Consider the following 15,514-nt stretch of genomic DNA (forward strand, 5'->3'; position numbering starts at 1 on the left):
ATCTTTGAGGTTTGCTACTTCCTCCCCCACTGTTTTACTTGCCACAAGTCTCTCCACTTTACAAAGTTGATTTTGACTTTTTGAGGCCCATATCCCATGCTTTCTTTCACTAAGTTTCTTGTATACCAATTTTTCTTTTTCATTTCATATGAACAAATTATTAATCTTTAATCTTGCTTCTTCTCATCTCAACGAAGGAAGAGAATTGTTCTTCTCCCATATGATTTTGCTCATTTCATAAATTAATTCACATTAAAAATATACATGTGTGACTTAGGGGGGTGTATTGGATTGAGATTTTAAAAGACTTTTTTGATAGAAAAAATCTTGAAGATTTTAAAAGACTTTGTTGGATTGTATTGATTTTGTGGGATTTTAAAAGACTTTTTTTGAAAGACTTTTTACAATCAAGATTCTTTGCAAGATTTTAATGGATTCATGATATAGATTTTAAAGGATTTTAAAAGGGTCAATAAATTTAAAGATACAGTACAGACCAAAAAATCTCAAAAACAAAAGTACAGTTATAAATCAACCGAAAAAAAACATTGAATCAATGAGTGTAATATTTCTTCAAAAAAAAAAGACTATTAGATAATATACTACTAGCAGGTTGATTGATCTTAAAAATTCTGGACATATGATATCAAAATAAATAAACCTAAAAATAAATTATGTTAGTTTATTGATTATAATAATTTGATTGAAAAATGCATGTTACAGGTAGAAAAATGCAAGTAGAAAAATTATTATAATATCAATGAACGTAAAGTTATGATTTTTATAATAATTTGATATATAGGTAGATGGTAAATTAACAACAAGATTATACGGTACATTCTTTTTTTTAATGAACGTAAAAGTTATGTTAAGAAAAGTGCAAGTTAGAGGCATGATGATTTTGACAATAAGTTTGCCAAACAAAATATATAACCTGCCATTGTTACAGTAGAACAGAAAAGAATTTAGAAGAAACTTAAAAAAAAATAAAATGAATTTGGAAGAGTATTACAAAATCTCAAGGCTATGTGTGAGAGATAGAAAAGTCTCAAGGTTAGGTGTGAGATTGTTAGTAGATACATTTTACACTAAACAATCTCACAAAATCCATTACTCACAACAATCCATTAAAATCCGTAGAGTTTTGAATACCAGGAGACAATTTTTAAGTTATGCAAAATCTCAATTGAATACCACTGGATTTCATTGGACTCATTAAAAAATCTTGAAAATCCTAATTGAATAGCACAAGAATGTTTTAGATTCCTTAAAAATCTTGATTGAATACCACAAGACTTTTATAAAACAAAAAAGTCTTTTAAAATCCTTTAAAATCTCAATCCAATACACCCCCCTTAATTCACGTCCGATTTTTTTACAGGAACGAACAATTTTAATGGGAGAAGAGCAATTCTCGTGAAAGAATATTATATTCCACTTTGTATCTAGCCTAGATCCCAACGTCCTTTCTCTCTGGTCCAAAAAGAAGAAACCATGCTCCTTTCTATTACAATAATCTCCAAGAATCAAATATAATACACAACCTAAGATCTAGCTTCAAGAGATTACTATTGAATTAGTAAAATTAATAATTCTATACAAATTTTAAATCCATTAAAATACCCTTCAAAACTTTTCTCTTTTGCATAAAGTAGAGAGGGCTTTCTATGTGTTCATTGACAAGCACGGATACGTATATAAGCCATATATATAACTATATAATGAACATTAAAGTTTATAAAGTCCCTTTTATCCCATTCTTTACTAATTGAAGCAACAATTCCAAATTTTCCTATAAGATAAACCAAAGCAACATGTCTTTTTTGTCTTTTAAAAAATGATTCCACTAATGCCACTTCCACTACTTTTAATATTTCTTTTTTATATAAGAAATGGACAAACCAATCCATTACTACCTACAAATAATTTATAACTAAATAACGGTCCCTTATCAATGACTATTGTAAAGTTTACTATATATGAGAAGTCTTATGTCTTCACAATTATTCCCTTAAATATAGGAGTACTTGTTTAATCCAATGTGTGTTTATAAAATTGAATAGTTATTTTCTTGTTAAACAGGATTATATAATAACATATTTTAGTTATATCCAGGTAATGTAACTATCTTCAACTACTTACTTGTGTTGAGGAATTAAAAAATTATAGTGATAAAGAGATTGAAAATTCGATATTCACACCCTTTACATAGTACTTCTAACATCTACTATTAAAAAGAAATATGTCTGGACATAGTTTAAAGAGTTGTGTGGTAGAGTTGTTCAATTACAATTTGGCATTATCAATTATTTAGTACTATTTAACCTTTCTCATTTTCCTTCGATAAATTTTTCTTTGAAGCAATGTGATATATTAGATATGTTGTTAAGCAAGAGGTAGGATTATTATAATTAACATGACAAAAAAAGGATTATTATTTTTTTTAAATAAAAAGTTACTTGTTTTGATTGTTAACCAATGTCCTGAGGGCACTGTTTAACATTCTCCTTAAAAAAATGAAGTGGAATTATTAAAAAAATAATAAAGAAAATTAAAACAAAACCAGTGTATATAAGTTATAGTGAGACAATTCTCGTGGGCTTAGATAAGTTGGTCGGTATATTGTATATTATATGCAGGGGTCGGGTTCGAGCCCCAGATATATTACTTTTTCAATAAAAAAAAGTTGCATTGTGACAAGTTTACATATCAATATCAAATTGAATGTGATTGATGTTAAAAAAAAATGATATTGATGTGACTATGTGTCTTATGTCAATAATGATTAATGTTCATATAATTTGCAAGCCATGTGTTGAAAAATGATTAGCTAATGCAAAAGTATATCTCAAAAATAACTCTAAGAATTAAAAAGGTTAAAAATATCATAAATAGCTAAAAGCAAAACTTATGGTTCAAAGTAGATTACACGTTGGTTATGTGCATCAAGTATCAACTTATAGAGCACTATCATATCTCAATTTTTCACCAACTTTTTGTTAGAGTAATTTTATCCACTAGCTAGGGTTTCGCTTTCTCCTTTTTCTTTTGTTAAATTGCTACTTTTCTTCATGTATTCTTTTAACATAAAGCTGCTAATAAAATGCTTATTTGTATTTCATCAACCAAATGCGTTAAATTAAAATGAATGTCTACTTTTTTTTTTTTTTCCAGACAAAAACGAATACTGATAAGCAGTGGCGGATCCAGGTCTCTGGTTCAGGGTACGAAAATTTTAACTTCAATTAATAATTATTATAATATATACATGAATGTTTAAATTATACAATTATAAATTTTCACAATATGGTTACCCTAGGTTGTCATTTTTTAATAATGTTGCACTGTTCAATAAGAATTTAACAAATACAAATTTTATAATATCTATGGTTTGATCGAAATTTTGTATTATAAAGATCATCCATGTAAAATTTAACATAAATTATATCGACATAATTTGATCATGCATATATATATGGCATACCAAATTTTCCTGTAGTAATTTCGACGATTACGATAGTCATAGTCTCTATTTTTTGGTGGTGTATAGTCATAGTCTCTATAAGTAAAAGGAAATGAAAATAAAATTAAAAAACAAAAAATGAGTGAAGTGAAAATTAAAGATATTGTGCAATATGTATTATATATCATAAATTTTCAAAAGCAACTGAATGTTGAAGTGAAGTGACTGAGAAAATTGAGGATAAATCTAAGGGTCTGTTGGGTAAGTCCATAAAATGAGCTTATAGCTTATAGCATATAAGTTCGTTTGACAAAAAAAAACTCTGTTTGGTAATGGTCTCTTATCACGAGCTTATAGCTTATTTCACGAGCTTATAAACTATTTTTCAGAAGCTATTTCAAGTAGCGTTTGAGCTTATAACTTATCATTTTTTCTTCCATCTCTACCCTTGCTATTTTCTCTAAAATCCAATTCTACCCCTATATTTTTAAATAAAATATCTATGTTTTAAATGCTCACAAATGAAAGATCTTTTTTTTTTTTTTTTAAATATTCGTTTTTACTGTTACATTTCATTTTACATTTTTCTAAGGACGTTTAATTGTATATAATTACGTTAATTTTTTCTAAGGACGTAATTTTTTTTTTGTTCGATTAAATTCTTTGCACATAAACTGTGCCCATTATATTAAACTTGCTCGCATCTAGTTTTATTTTTTCTTTGCAGAAAGACTCACGTCTAGTTTTAATTTTTTGTTTTTTACAAATAGTTTTATTGTTATTTTTTACGTCTATATAATTTATTTTTTTGTTATATTTTATCATTATATTTATTTTTGTACAAACTATACTGAAATGAAAATAAATACTAAAACATAAAATAAAGATATATTAAATTAATAATTTAAATTAGCAAATTTTAAATACTTAAATATTAATGGATGCTAATCTTGTTATAAATTAAGAATCTCTTTTTATGTCATTTTGCACTTATCAGTTAATTGAACCGCTAATTTTACCAAACACTTCAATTAGCTTATCAGCTATAAGTCATCAGCTAATAGTTATAAGCTATTAGCTATCAGTCATCAGCTATAAGCTATCAGCTATCCGCTATTTTTACCAAACAGAACCTAAGTCATTAGTTCGAGACTAGGTACATGTGATTTTTTTGGATTTTCTTGAAAATAAAGCAACAAAATGAATTACCCAATATTAAATACACAAATAATTACCAAATGCATAATTAAAAAAAAAACAAAATTTAGTCGTAAGTAAAACGCAACAAGGTAGAATGAGAGAAGAAGGTGTTAGGCTGTGTACTAAAAAAATTCAAGTGCCTCATGGTTTGATGTGAGAGGATCTTGGGGGTGCAACAATAGTATGCAAAACATGAATAAAGTATATTATTGGGCTTAAATTTGAAAACCTGGGTGTGCAGGTGCAGCCCCTGACACGCACCTGGGGCCGCCCCTGTGCATAAGTAGTGGCGGAGCCAGAATTATTATAAAGTCTAGGTTAAAAAATTTGCAACATATTTATAGAGGTTTACATAAGAAATTGCAAGCAAATGTAAAGAAATTGTCCAATTTATAGGGATTTTTATAAAAAATTTAGGGAAATTTACAAAAAAATTGGGCCAAAGCCCGGGAAAATGTCCAGGCTCGCCGGGCCTTAGAACCGCCACTGCTCATAAGGAGCCCAAAATACTAATTTAATAAAAAAAAACATATTTTTTTAGGGGAACAAAGAGTATCTAGCATATCACTCTTTTTTTTTTTTGACAAAAGTACCTAGCATATCACTTAGAAACTCATCTTCAAACATCACCCCACATAATCCTAGCAAACTAAATCGCTAGCCTTAAACCAAGCTACAACAGTAGTAGAATTTGGAAGAATTTCAATACACTAAGTGACCAATATTTCAACGTAATCATTTGAATCTATAATAACAATTTTAGTAGCGGAGCCAGAAATTAAAAACACACACATGCACTCAATGGTGAGACACCAAAATTACTTTAAAATATAGACGTTAAGTTTATGTTCTAATCCCTTCAAAAAAAAAAAGTTTATGTTCTAATAAGTATTAAATACAAAATTGATTAATAAATAGTGTATGTTCTACATTTTACAACTTCTTTTTCTTTCTTTTTGAGCATATTATTAAAAATAACCAAAAAATTTTCTAATAACCAAATTTTACAACATTTGTTCTAATAACTATTTTCTTGACAAGGTAAAAAAAATAGTGTGCTATTGTTTTGACCAATTTTCAACTGTTATAAATATAATTTGGCAACTGCGATATAATTGAATTTGTATGGCTATTAATAATCAATGCTCATTCATTGGAAAAGTTGAACTTTTAAATTAGTGTTTGTGTATCTTTTTAGAAAAGCTTAATTATAAATTTATACTAATCTAATTACTTAATGGATGATTATAATTGGAACTCTTTATATACCAACTCCAACTCTCCTATCACAATTCCATTCACATACACATTTACACATTCTCATTCTCTCTCAACAAAATAATAAAACTCATCAAACCGTTACAACAAACAAGAATGGAAATTGAAACAAACCAACTAATTATAGTAACAAAGAAAGTATGGAACACACTGCGTATAATTTTGTTCATGTTAACAAAAAACATAGCTAAAAGCAAAATGGTAGCAGAATTAAATCTCTTGCTAAAACGTAGCAAACTCGCCGCCATCAAAGCCATAGCCAACACTCTAGCTCTCCGCCACCACTCGTCCGCCTCCTTCGTCTCTCCCAACGACTACGAGTTCAGCTGCAGCAACAGCCCCGCCGTCATTAAATTCCATAACAAAAATAAAAACCACCATCATGGCCGCCACCACAACGATGTTTCCACCATTCAAAAGGTTCTAGAAATCCTTAATGAAGTTGATGCTTCTTTTTTTTCTTCTCCTTCTCCTTTAGTGACATTTCCTGGATTTGGAAAAAGTCCCATTGGAAAAAAAATTAGAGTCACCGATTCTCCGTTTCCTCTAAAGGTAGATGAAGGTGATGATCATAGTCATGTTGACGTTGCAGCTGAAGAATTTATTAAAAGGTTTTATAAGAATCTCAACTTACAACAAAAATTAGCGTCGATTAAGTCACCTTACAACAACTCCCAACATAGATAGAACATTAATAGTCCAGTCAAATATCAACGGTTGATTTGAAGGACTAATAGAAGGAAAAAAAAATATTGGATTGGTTTTTATTCCATCTATTTAATCAGTCATGGGTTACAACTTCTTTTTCTTTTCTTTTCAATATGTATAAGCACCTTCTACATTTTACAACTTCTTTTTCTTTCTTTTCGAGCATATTATTAAAAATAACCAAATTTTTTTATAGGAGGGTGTATATAGAAATTTTGTGCTGCATGGGATATATATAGCAAATCGCACTAAAAGGTCAAAAAAATATTAACAGATTTCAGCCAATTTCTATATCATATCAAAGTTTGGGCCTTTTCAATGAATTTTGCTATATATATCCCCCAAAATCCAAATATTTTTATATACACCCCCCATCTTAAATTCTTTTGGGACCCTACCGGAAAGGGCCCTACGCCGTCGCACTCGCACCCTATGCCTTAGGGCCGGCCCTGATGCGAAGTAGACTGAAATTTTAGCACCCCATTTTCAACTAAAATAGAATTTGCTTCGTTATGAAAATTATCTCAATTTCTTGGATAATAAATATTGTCGATATTTTTAATATTAGTGAAGTACATTATTAGGAACAAAGGGCCCAAAAAATATCACAAATTTCTTCGATAATAAATTTTCGGGCATATTATTAAGAACAACCAATTTTTTTTATAGGAGGGTGTATATAGAAATTTTGTGCTGCATGTGATATATATAGCAAATCGCACTAAAAGGTAAAAAAAACATTAACAGATTTCAGCCCATTTCTATATCATATCAAAGTTTGGGCCTTTTCAGTGAATTTTGCTATATATACCCCCCAAAATCCAAATATTTTTATATACACCCCCCATCTTAAATTCTTTTGGGCCCCCTACCGGAAAGGGCCCTAGGCCGTCGCACTCGCGGCCTATGCCTTAGTGCCGGCCCTGATGTGAAGTAGACTGAAATTTTAGCACCCAATTTTCAACTAAAATAGAATTTGCTTTGTTATGAAAATTATCTCAATTTCTTGGATAATAAATATTGTCGATATTTTTAATATTAGTGAAGTACATTATTAGGAACAAAGGGCCCAAAAAAATATCACAAATTTCTTCGATAATAAATTTTCGAGCATATTATTAAGAACAATCAATTTTTTTTATAGGAGGGTGTATATAGAAATTTTGTGCTGCATGTGATATATATAGCAAATCGCACTAAAAGGTCAAAAAAACATTAACAGATTTCAGCCCATTTCTATATCATATCAAAGTTTGGGCCTTTTCAGTGAATTTTGCTATATATACCCCCAAAATCCAAATATTTTTATATACACCCCCCATCTTAAATTCTTTTGGGCCCCCTACCGGAAAGGGCCCTAGGCCGTCGCACTCGCGGCCTATACCTTAGTGCCGGCCCTGATGCGAAGTAGACTGAAATTTTAGCACCCAATTTTCAACTAAAATAGAATTTGCTTTGTTATGAAAATTATCTCAATTTCTTGGATAATAAATATTGTCGATATTTTTAATATTAGTGAAGTACATTATTAGGAACAAAGGGCCCAAAAAAATATCACAAATTTCTTCGATAATAAATTTTCGAGCATATTATTAAGAACAATCAATTTTTTTTTATAGGAGGGTGTATATAGAAATTTTGTGCTGCATGTGATATATATAGCAAATCGCACTAAAAGGTCAAAAAAACATTAACAGATTTCAGCCCATTTCTATATCATATCAAAGTTTGGGCCTTTTCAGTGAATTTTGCTATATATACCTCCCAAAATCCAAATATTTTTATATACACTCCATCTTAAAAAAAATTTGGGCCCCCTACCGACAAGGGCCCTAGGCCGTCGCACTCGGGGCCTATGCCTTAGGGCCGGCCCTGACAATGATGTTGTGGTTTTTTCTTTGCCCCCTCTTGGATCATGGTTTTTCAAGATGGAGAGGTGTTGGTGGTGCTTATGGTGTTGGTTTGTTTGTAATTAAATAGTGTTTAAATCACATTATGGTTTTGGAGCTATTGAATATTTGTCTCTTTGTATATATCTTATGTATGTTTTTCCATTTTCTTGTGTTGATAGTAAAATAAAAAAAAAGTTTAATTTTCATTAGTTATTATTATTAACGTATGTATCAATTGATTTAAATTAATCTTGCTTCTTCTAAAAAAAAAAGAATTAATCTTGCTTCTTCTAAAAAAAAACTCTTCAAAGCTTTTCTCTTTTGCATAAAGTAGAGAGGACTTTCCATATGTTCATAGACACTCCCTAAAAAAAAAAAAAATTGTTCATAGACACGCACAGGTACGTATATAATCCACATATACAACTAGTATAATAAATAAATAAATATAAACTAGAACATTAAAGTTTATAAAGTCTCTTTTATCCCATTCTTTACTATTTGAAGCAACTATCCCAAGTTTTTCTATTCGATAACCCAAAGTGTTGTGAATATGTTGCTTAAAATCACACTAATAAACATAGATGTGTAAAGTAAAGAAAGAATAAATCAAAATCAAAGTAGCTCAAAGCAACAACATCAACAACAACAACAAACTTAGATCTATGTGTGAAGCACCCCACAAGTATAACCAAAGAAACAAAGATAAGAGTAGTAAAAACCAACACCAAGAAATTTGTTTACCTAGTTTAAACAAGTTTATTTTACATTTATGTGAGAGAGAACAACTCTCCAATCCACTGTAAAATGTGTGGTACAAAGAAGTTTCAAGAAATTAGATCCCAAATTCAAAAAGAACAAACCCTAATTCTATCTATTATTCAAGACACTCAAATCCATAATAATTCCTAAGGAAAAACAGTAAGAAAGATTTTTGATCCTTTCCCTAATGAGATCTTACTATCCAAGGTGCTTGTGAAGAGTTTCACAATTCAAGAATTTCTCCCAAAGATACTAAAACCTTAGCCATTTACCCTAAAAGTTCCCTCCTTTTGTTTTGACAAAATAGAAGAACGAAGGCTTCTATAGTACTTCAGACTCAAGCAAATCGCGCCACAATTTGCTGGATTGCGTCACGATTTGGAGCACATACCACATTACAATACTGAACTTGATCTACAAATCACGCCACGATTAGACTTCTTGGTGCCAGAAAATGTGAATCAAAACCTTTGAATTTCAACACAAAGCAACTTGTCTTTTTTGTTTTGGCTACATTGCATTTTTAGTCCCTTAACTATTTAGGTAGTATCGCTTTTGTCCCTTAATTGAAATTTGATTTATTTTGGTAACTTAACTTCTTTCTCTTACACATTTTGGTCCTTTCCGTTAGTTTTAATTCAAAATTATTAGGTTTTCTTCATTTTCTTCAGGAATTTTTTTTTGAGATTCTTGTTGTTGAAGGGTGATGGAGATGATATGAAGATGAAAAATAGGAGAAGATAATACAAAACAGTTATGGGAAATAATAATATTATTGCATATTATTTTCTTCATTTCACATGGATATGAAGATGCAATAAGATAAATCATAGAGAACATCATAATCAAAAGGAAATAATATACAAAAGTTTGCACCAAGAAAATAATACGAAACTGGCATGTGGTGACAGAAAGAAAAAAAAAATAATGAAAAGAAGTTGTTATGCGATGACAAATGGAAAAAAAATAAGAAAAGGAACTGCTATGTAGTAACTTGAAAAATAAAATAAAAGAATTGCCAATAATAAAAAAGTAACTGCTAAGGAACCGCCAATGTGTTAGTGGCTTAAAAAAAAAAAAAGGCCTTACATATCTATTTTAAAAGTAAGAATATTTCAACTAAAATGGTTGTGACTTAGTGGTAAAAGTTATGAAGTGATGGCATATGGTAAAAATTATTATTTTATTATTTTTCTTTCTGTCACCACATACCATTTTCGTATTATTTTTTTATGCAAACTTTTGTATATTATTTCCTTTTGATTACGATGTTCTCTATGATTTATCTTATTGCATCTTCATATCCATGTGAAATGAAGAAAATAGTATGCAATAATATTATTATTTCCCTTAACTGTTTTGTATTATCTTCTCATATTTTTCATCTTCATATCATCTCCATCACCCTTCAACAACAAGAATCCCAAAAAAATTCCTGAAGAAAATGAAGAAAACCTAATGATTTTGAATTAAAACTAACGGAAAGGACCAAAATGTGCAAGAGAAAGAAGTTAAGTTACCAAAATAAATCAAATTTTAATTAAGGGACAATTAAAATGTTAACATGTACTGATTGTCTTGGTTTGTTTAAAATGTTAAAATGTGATAATTAAAATGGAACGGATGTAATAGATTTCAATGAGACAGTATTAATATTTACTGATTGTCATGATTTGTTTAAAATGTTAAAATCTGACGATTAAAATGGAACGGATATTATAGATTTCAATGAGAGAGATTTGGACATCAATGTCAAATGGAATAATGAATAATAATATTGATGTGACTACGTGTCTTATCGTAGTAATTTTTTTTTTTTTTTTGTGAAGAACCAAGTAATAATGGTTTTTTTTTTTGAGAGAGCTAAGTAATACTCCCTCCGTTCCTGAATAAGTGACCTATGTGACCATTTCACATAGATTAAGAAAAGTGTAAAGATGAAAGAAAGAGAGTGACACTTTTACTGAGTTGCCCTTGTCATTATTTTGAAACTTTTTCACTTTTAAGTAATGATTACTTTCTTTGTTCCACTACAAACTTTAACATGGGGACTAATAGTTATGTCCATATAATTTGCAAATATTTTTTACAAATAGATCACTTATTCAGAGACGGAGGGAGTAATAGTTATGTCCATATAATTTGCATGCCAGAAAAATGATTAGCTTATGTAAAATCAAAATCAACTCCAAGAATTAAAAAGGTTAAAATATCTCTAATGGCTAAAAGCAAAACCTATGGTTCAAATGATGAGTTCGTTAAGTAATTGTACATGTATGTATGTTCCAGGTGGCATTTACTATGCACACTCCACAAATTTGTGCATGATTGACAAAGATTGTCATGAATCAATATCAGCCATTGATATATATTAAATCTAATTGAACGGTCAGGATGTTTGACTGGCAACCTGCTAGATTCCTTTTCCTTTAAACACGGAAATCGAGACTTTACCCCACAATAACATTAATTTATAATATTTTTGCTGGGTTATAATGTTAGAATGTGTGCCGATGTTTTGCCTAGAAACATTTTCATTAACTTAGGCTCTGTTTGGTAAAAATAGCGGATAGCTGATAAGTTAGCTGATAGTTTTTAGCTGATAGCTTATAGCTGATAAACTAGCTGATAGCTTTTAGCTGATAAGCTAACTGAAGTGTTTGGTAAAAATAGCGGTTCAACTTGCTGATAAATTTAAAATGACATAAAGGGTATTCTTAATTCATAATAAAAATTATATCATTAATTTAAGTATTTGTAATTTTGTAAACTAATTTTTCTTTAAAAAAATACTTTAAATTTATTAATTTAATATATCCTATGTATTATAAATTAAATTAAATTTTATTCACTAAAATTTTATCTTATATTTATTATCATTTAAGTGTTTCCACTTTATAAAAAAAATAACATTTACCTCAAAAACAAAAAAAAAGGTAGCACTAATAGAGTAATACTAATAACAAGAGAATAAAGAAAATAACACTTACCTCAAAAAAAAAAAAAGTAACACTAATAGAATAATAGTATTTTGTTTCGGAAAAAAAAAAACGAAGGTATATATTTTTTCAAAAAAAAAAAAAAAAAAGGCCAGCTGATATATATACAAAAATTGGAATAAAGGGATAGTAGTCTTTATTACGTAGCTTATTATAAAAATTATAATGGATAAAAATACAATTTAAATGAAATAATAAGGGTAAAATTGGAAGAAAAAGTGAGAAGCTATAAGCTATAAGCTCAAACGCTACTTGGAATAGCTTATGAAAAATAGCTTATAAGCTCGTGAAATAAGCTATAAGCTCATGGTTTTAAAGTGTTATCAAACAGAGCTTTTTTTGTCAAACGAGCTTATAAGCTAAAAGCTCTTTTTTGGGTTAACCAAACAGACCCTTAGTTTACTTCTTCATCTTCATGAACTTGTTGCCCAGAAACACAAACATTTTATTCAAAAAATTGAAACCCATAAATCATAAAAAAACTTCAAACCTTTGTCCAAATCCAAAACATATATAAAATAAAAATAAAAAAAGAATATAGTTTGTTAAGTTCACACACAGAATTAATCGATTGATTATGATTGAAGCAAATTTAATTGATCTTTTGAAGCTTCTTGATGATACGTTTAGCAACTTCAATTGGTTTTGAGTTTTGAGAATTAGATCTGCGCAATATTTATACGATGACACAACCGGCAGAACGGCTCATTGAAGTTGTTAAGAGTACGACATATTCATGACGAATCTGTGGCTATTGAGTATTATTGAAGTAGAAAATCTCGTAGAGCTTTGGCCTTTGAGTATTACTGAATATAAAGCTTGAAACTCCAGCAGAAAATTTTGGGTGAATTTCATAGAGTTTTGTTTCAAACCTAGCTTTGAGTGTATAGCTGAAAATAGATCAAGATAAGAAAATTTCATAGAACTTGAATCTTGCATTGTTGAGTGAAACAAATGAATTGAAAGGAGTTGTATTTCTCTTTCATCACAAACGAGAGGTGAGTTAGCAGCTAACTATTATTTGCAATTAAAATATGTTTCAGGTTTTTTTGTTTTTTTAATTCAGCAGGTTTCTAAGAGACAGCTGGCCTCAATACATAAATTTGTGCATGGTGCACAAATTTGTGTAGTGTGCATAGTAAATGCCACCTATGTTACACGTTGGTTACCTTACGTGCATATCAACCACTAGTTTATTATCTACTTACTTTACTATATATAAAATTTAATTCCCTATGATTTTACCATTTTACCCCTAAGAGGGGCATTTTTGTAATTTACTATCTGGTGGGATGCGGTTGTTGCCACCTCACCTTTTTATGGGTGCATTTTACCATTTTGCCCCTCACCAAGTTTTTTTAATTATTTTATAATTTTTATATTTTTAATAACTTTTAACTATTTTTCAATTTTTTCTTTCAAATTCAGTTGCTTCACATTGCTGTTGTGGGAGATTAATGTATCGTTTGACCCGGCTTTTTCCAACTTCTCTACATTTTTAAGTATAAGTTAGGTCAAACACAGTATCAATTAAATACTTTTTTTGAATGCATAAAATTGAATGGAATGAGCTTTGGTCAAAAGTTGTTGAATGTTACTTTAAAAAACTACTTCTCGATAATTTATTTTACAAGCACCTCTTTTCAGCTTGGAACCTTTTCTTTTATTTTTTAATATTATATTTCAATATGTTTTTTTTCTTCTTCCATTTAACTTTATTTTATTTTATTTTTTTGAACCGTTCCATTTAATTTTTTGTAACTATTTTCCAATTTTTATATTTTTAAAAACTTTTAACTATTTTCCAATTTTTTTTTTTTTTTTTAACTCTTTTCCAATTTTTTTTTCCAAATTCAGTTGCTTCTACACTACCGTTGTGGGAGATTAAGATACCGTTTGACCCGAGTTTTTTTCAACTTCTCTACATTTTTAAGGAGAAGTTAGGCAAAATACAATATCAATTAAGTACTTATTAAAAATGTACTTTTTCTTAATGCATAAAAGTGAATGGAATGAGCTTTGGTCAAAAGTTGTTGAATGCTACTTCAAAAAACTACTTCTCGACAATTTATTTCACAAGCATCTATCTTCAATTCACGTTGAGAACCTTTTATTTTATTTTCACAAGCATCTATATTACAATATGTTTGTTTCTTCCTTTCAAATTTTTTTTGGAACCGTTTCATTTAATTTTTTTTAAGGAGATTCCATTTAATTTTATTATCTTTTTATCACTTATATATTTAATTTCAATATAGTTTAATCATCACAAGTTCACAACCTCACAAATATTTTTATTCACACTGTCATTTAATGATACCAAATATTTTTATTTTCTTTTTTCAACCTCACAAATACACACACATTAGTGTTTAGAGTAATACTTTATGTGTCTGTTTTTTTGTTACGCTAATTTTTATAATTTTTTTTGGTGTTGCATAATGTGTATGATTATTTTTATAAAATTTTTATTTTAATAAAAAGTAAAATTGTAGATGTATTTTCTTCAAAAAAGGTCTAAATGCCTAAAAAATTATACTTATATATATATATATATATATATATATATATATATATATATATATATATATATATATATATATATATATTGCACCTTTATATTGTAATTAACAAACTATGCATATCTTTTTCTTATTAAAAAAAAGAAACATATATGTTTCCATAACACCAACAATGTAACAAATATAATATCATATAATATAAATTTTTATCTTTTTGAAAGACACCAAAAATATGGTATTCTTATAACGAAATTAGTTATAGAGTATAATTGAAATAGAAAAAACAAACTATTTTGATATTATTTATGTTATTAATTATTTCAGACTCGTTAAATTGTTTCTCCTATTCAAATATTTAACAAGCGTCCTCGTGAGCTTGACTCAGTTGATAGGGACAATGCATAATATATGCAAGGTCTGGGGTTCAAACTCCGACAACCACAAAAAAAATAAAAATTAACAAGTCATTTTTATGATGATACAGATTTATATTCATGTTACACAAAATAAACGTTATTGCGAAAATGTAGTCTTTGTAAAAATAAAAAAAAAACTTTTATTTTATAACATTTTTAGCCTTCAGAAAATATTTTAAATTTTTTTTATTTATTATTTTAATTCATAATAAATTCAAAGTTTTGTCCTCGTGAGTTTAGCTCAGATGATAGGAACAATTCATAAATATATGTC

The 15,514-nt window shown here is 28.7% G+C and overlaps 1 protein-coding gene across 1 annotated transcript; it reads left to right on the forward strand.

Annotated features, from left to right (window-relative positions):
- The first annotated feature begins 6,037 nt into the window (after positions 1-6,037).
- LOC25479637 (uncharacterized) lies at positions 6,038-6,628 on the forward strand. Its single transcript, XM_013587942.3, has one exon. The coding sequence runs from the start codon at positions 6,038-6,040 to the stop codon at positions 6,626-6,628; it is 591 nt and encodes a 196-aa protein (XP_013443396.2).
- Positions 6,629-15,514: the final 8,886 nt, after the last annotated feature.

This window comes from Medicago truncatula, unplaced genomic scaffold, assembly GCF_003473485.1.
Source record: "Medicago truncatula cultivar Jemalong A17 unplaced genomic scaffold, MtrunA17r5.0-ANR MtrunA17Chr0c01, whole genome shotgun sequence".
In the NCBI taxonomy this organism is placed as follows: Eukaryota; Viridiplantae; Streptophyta; class Magnoliopsida; order Fabales; family Fabaceae; genus Medicago; species Medicago truncatula.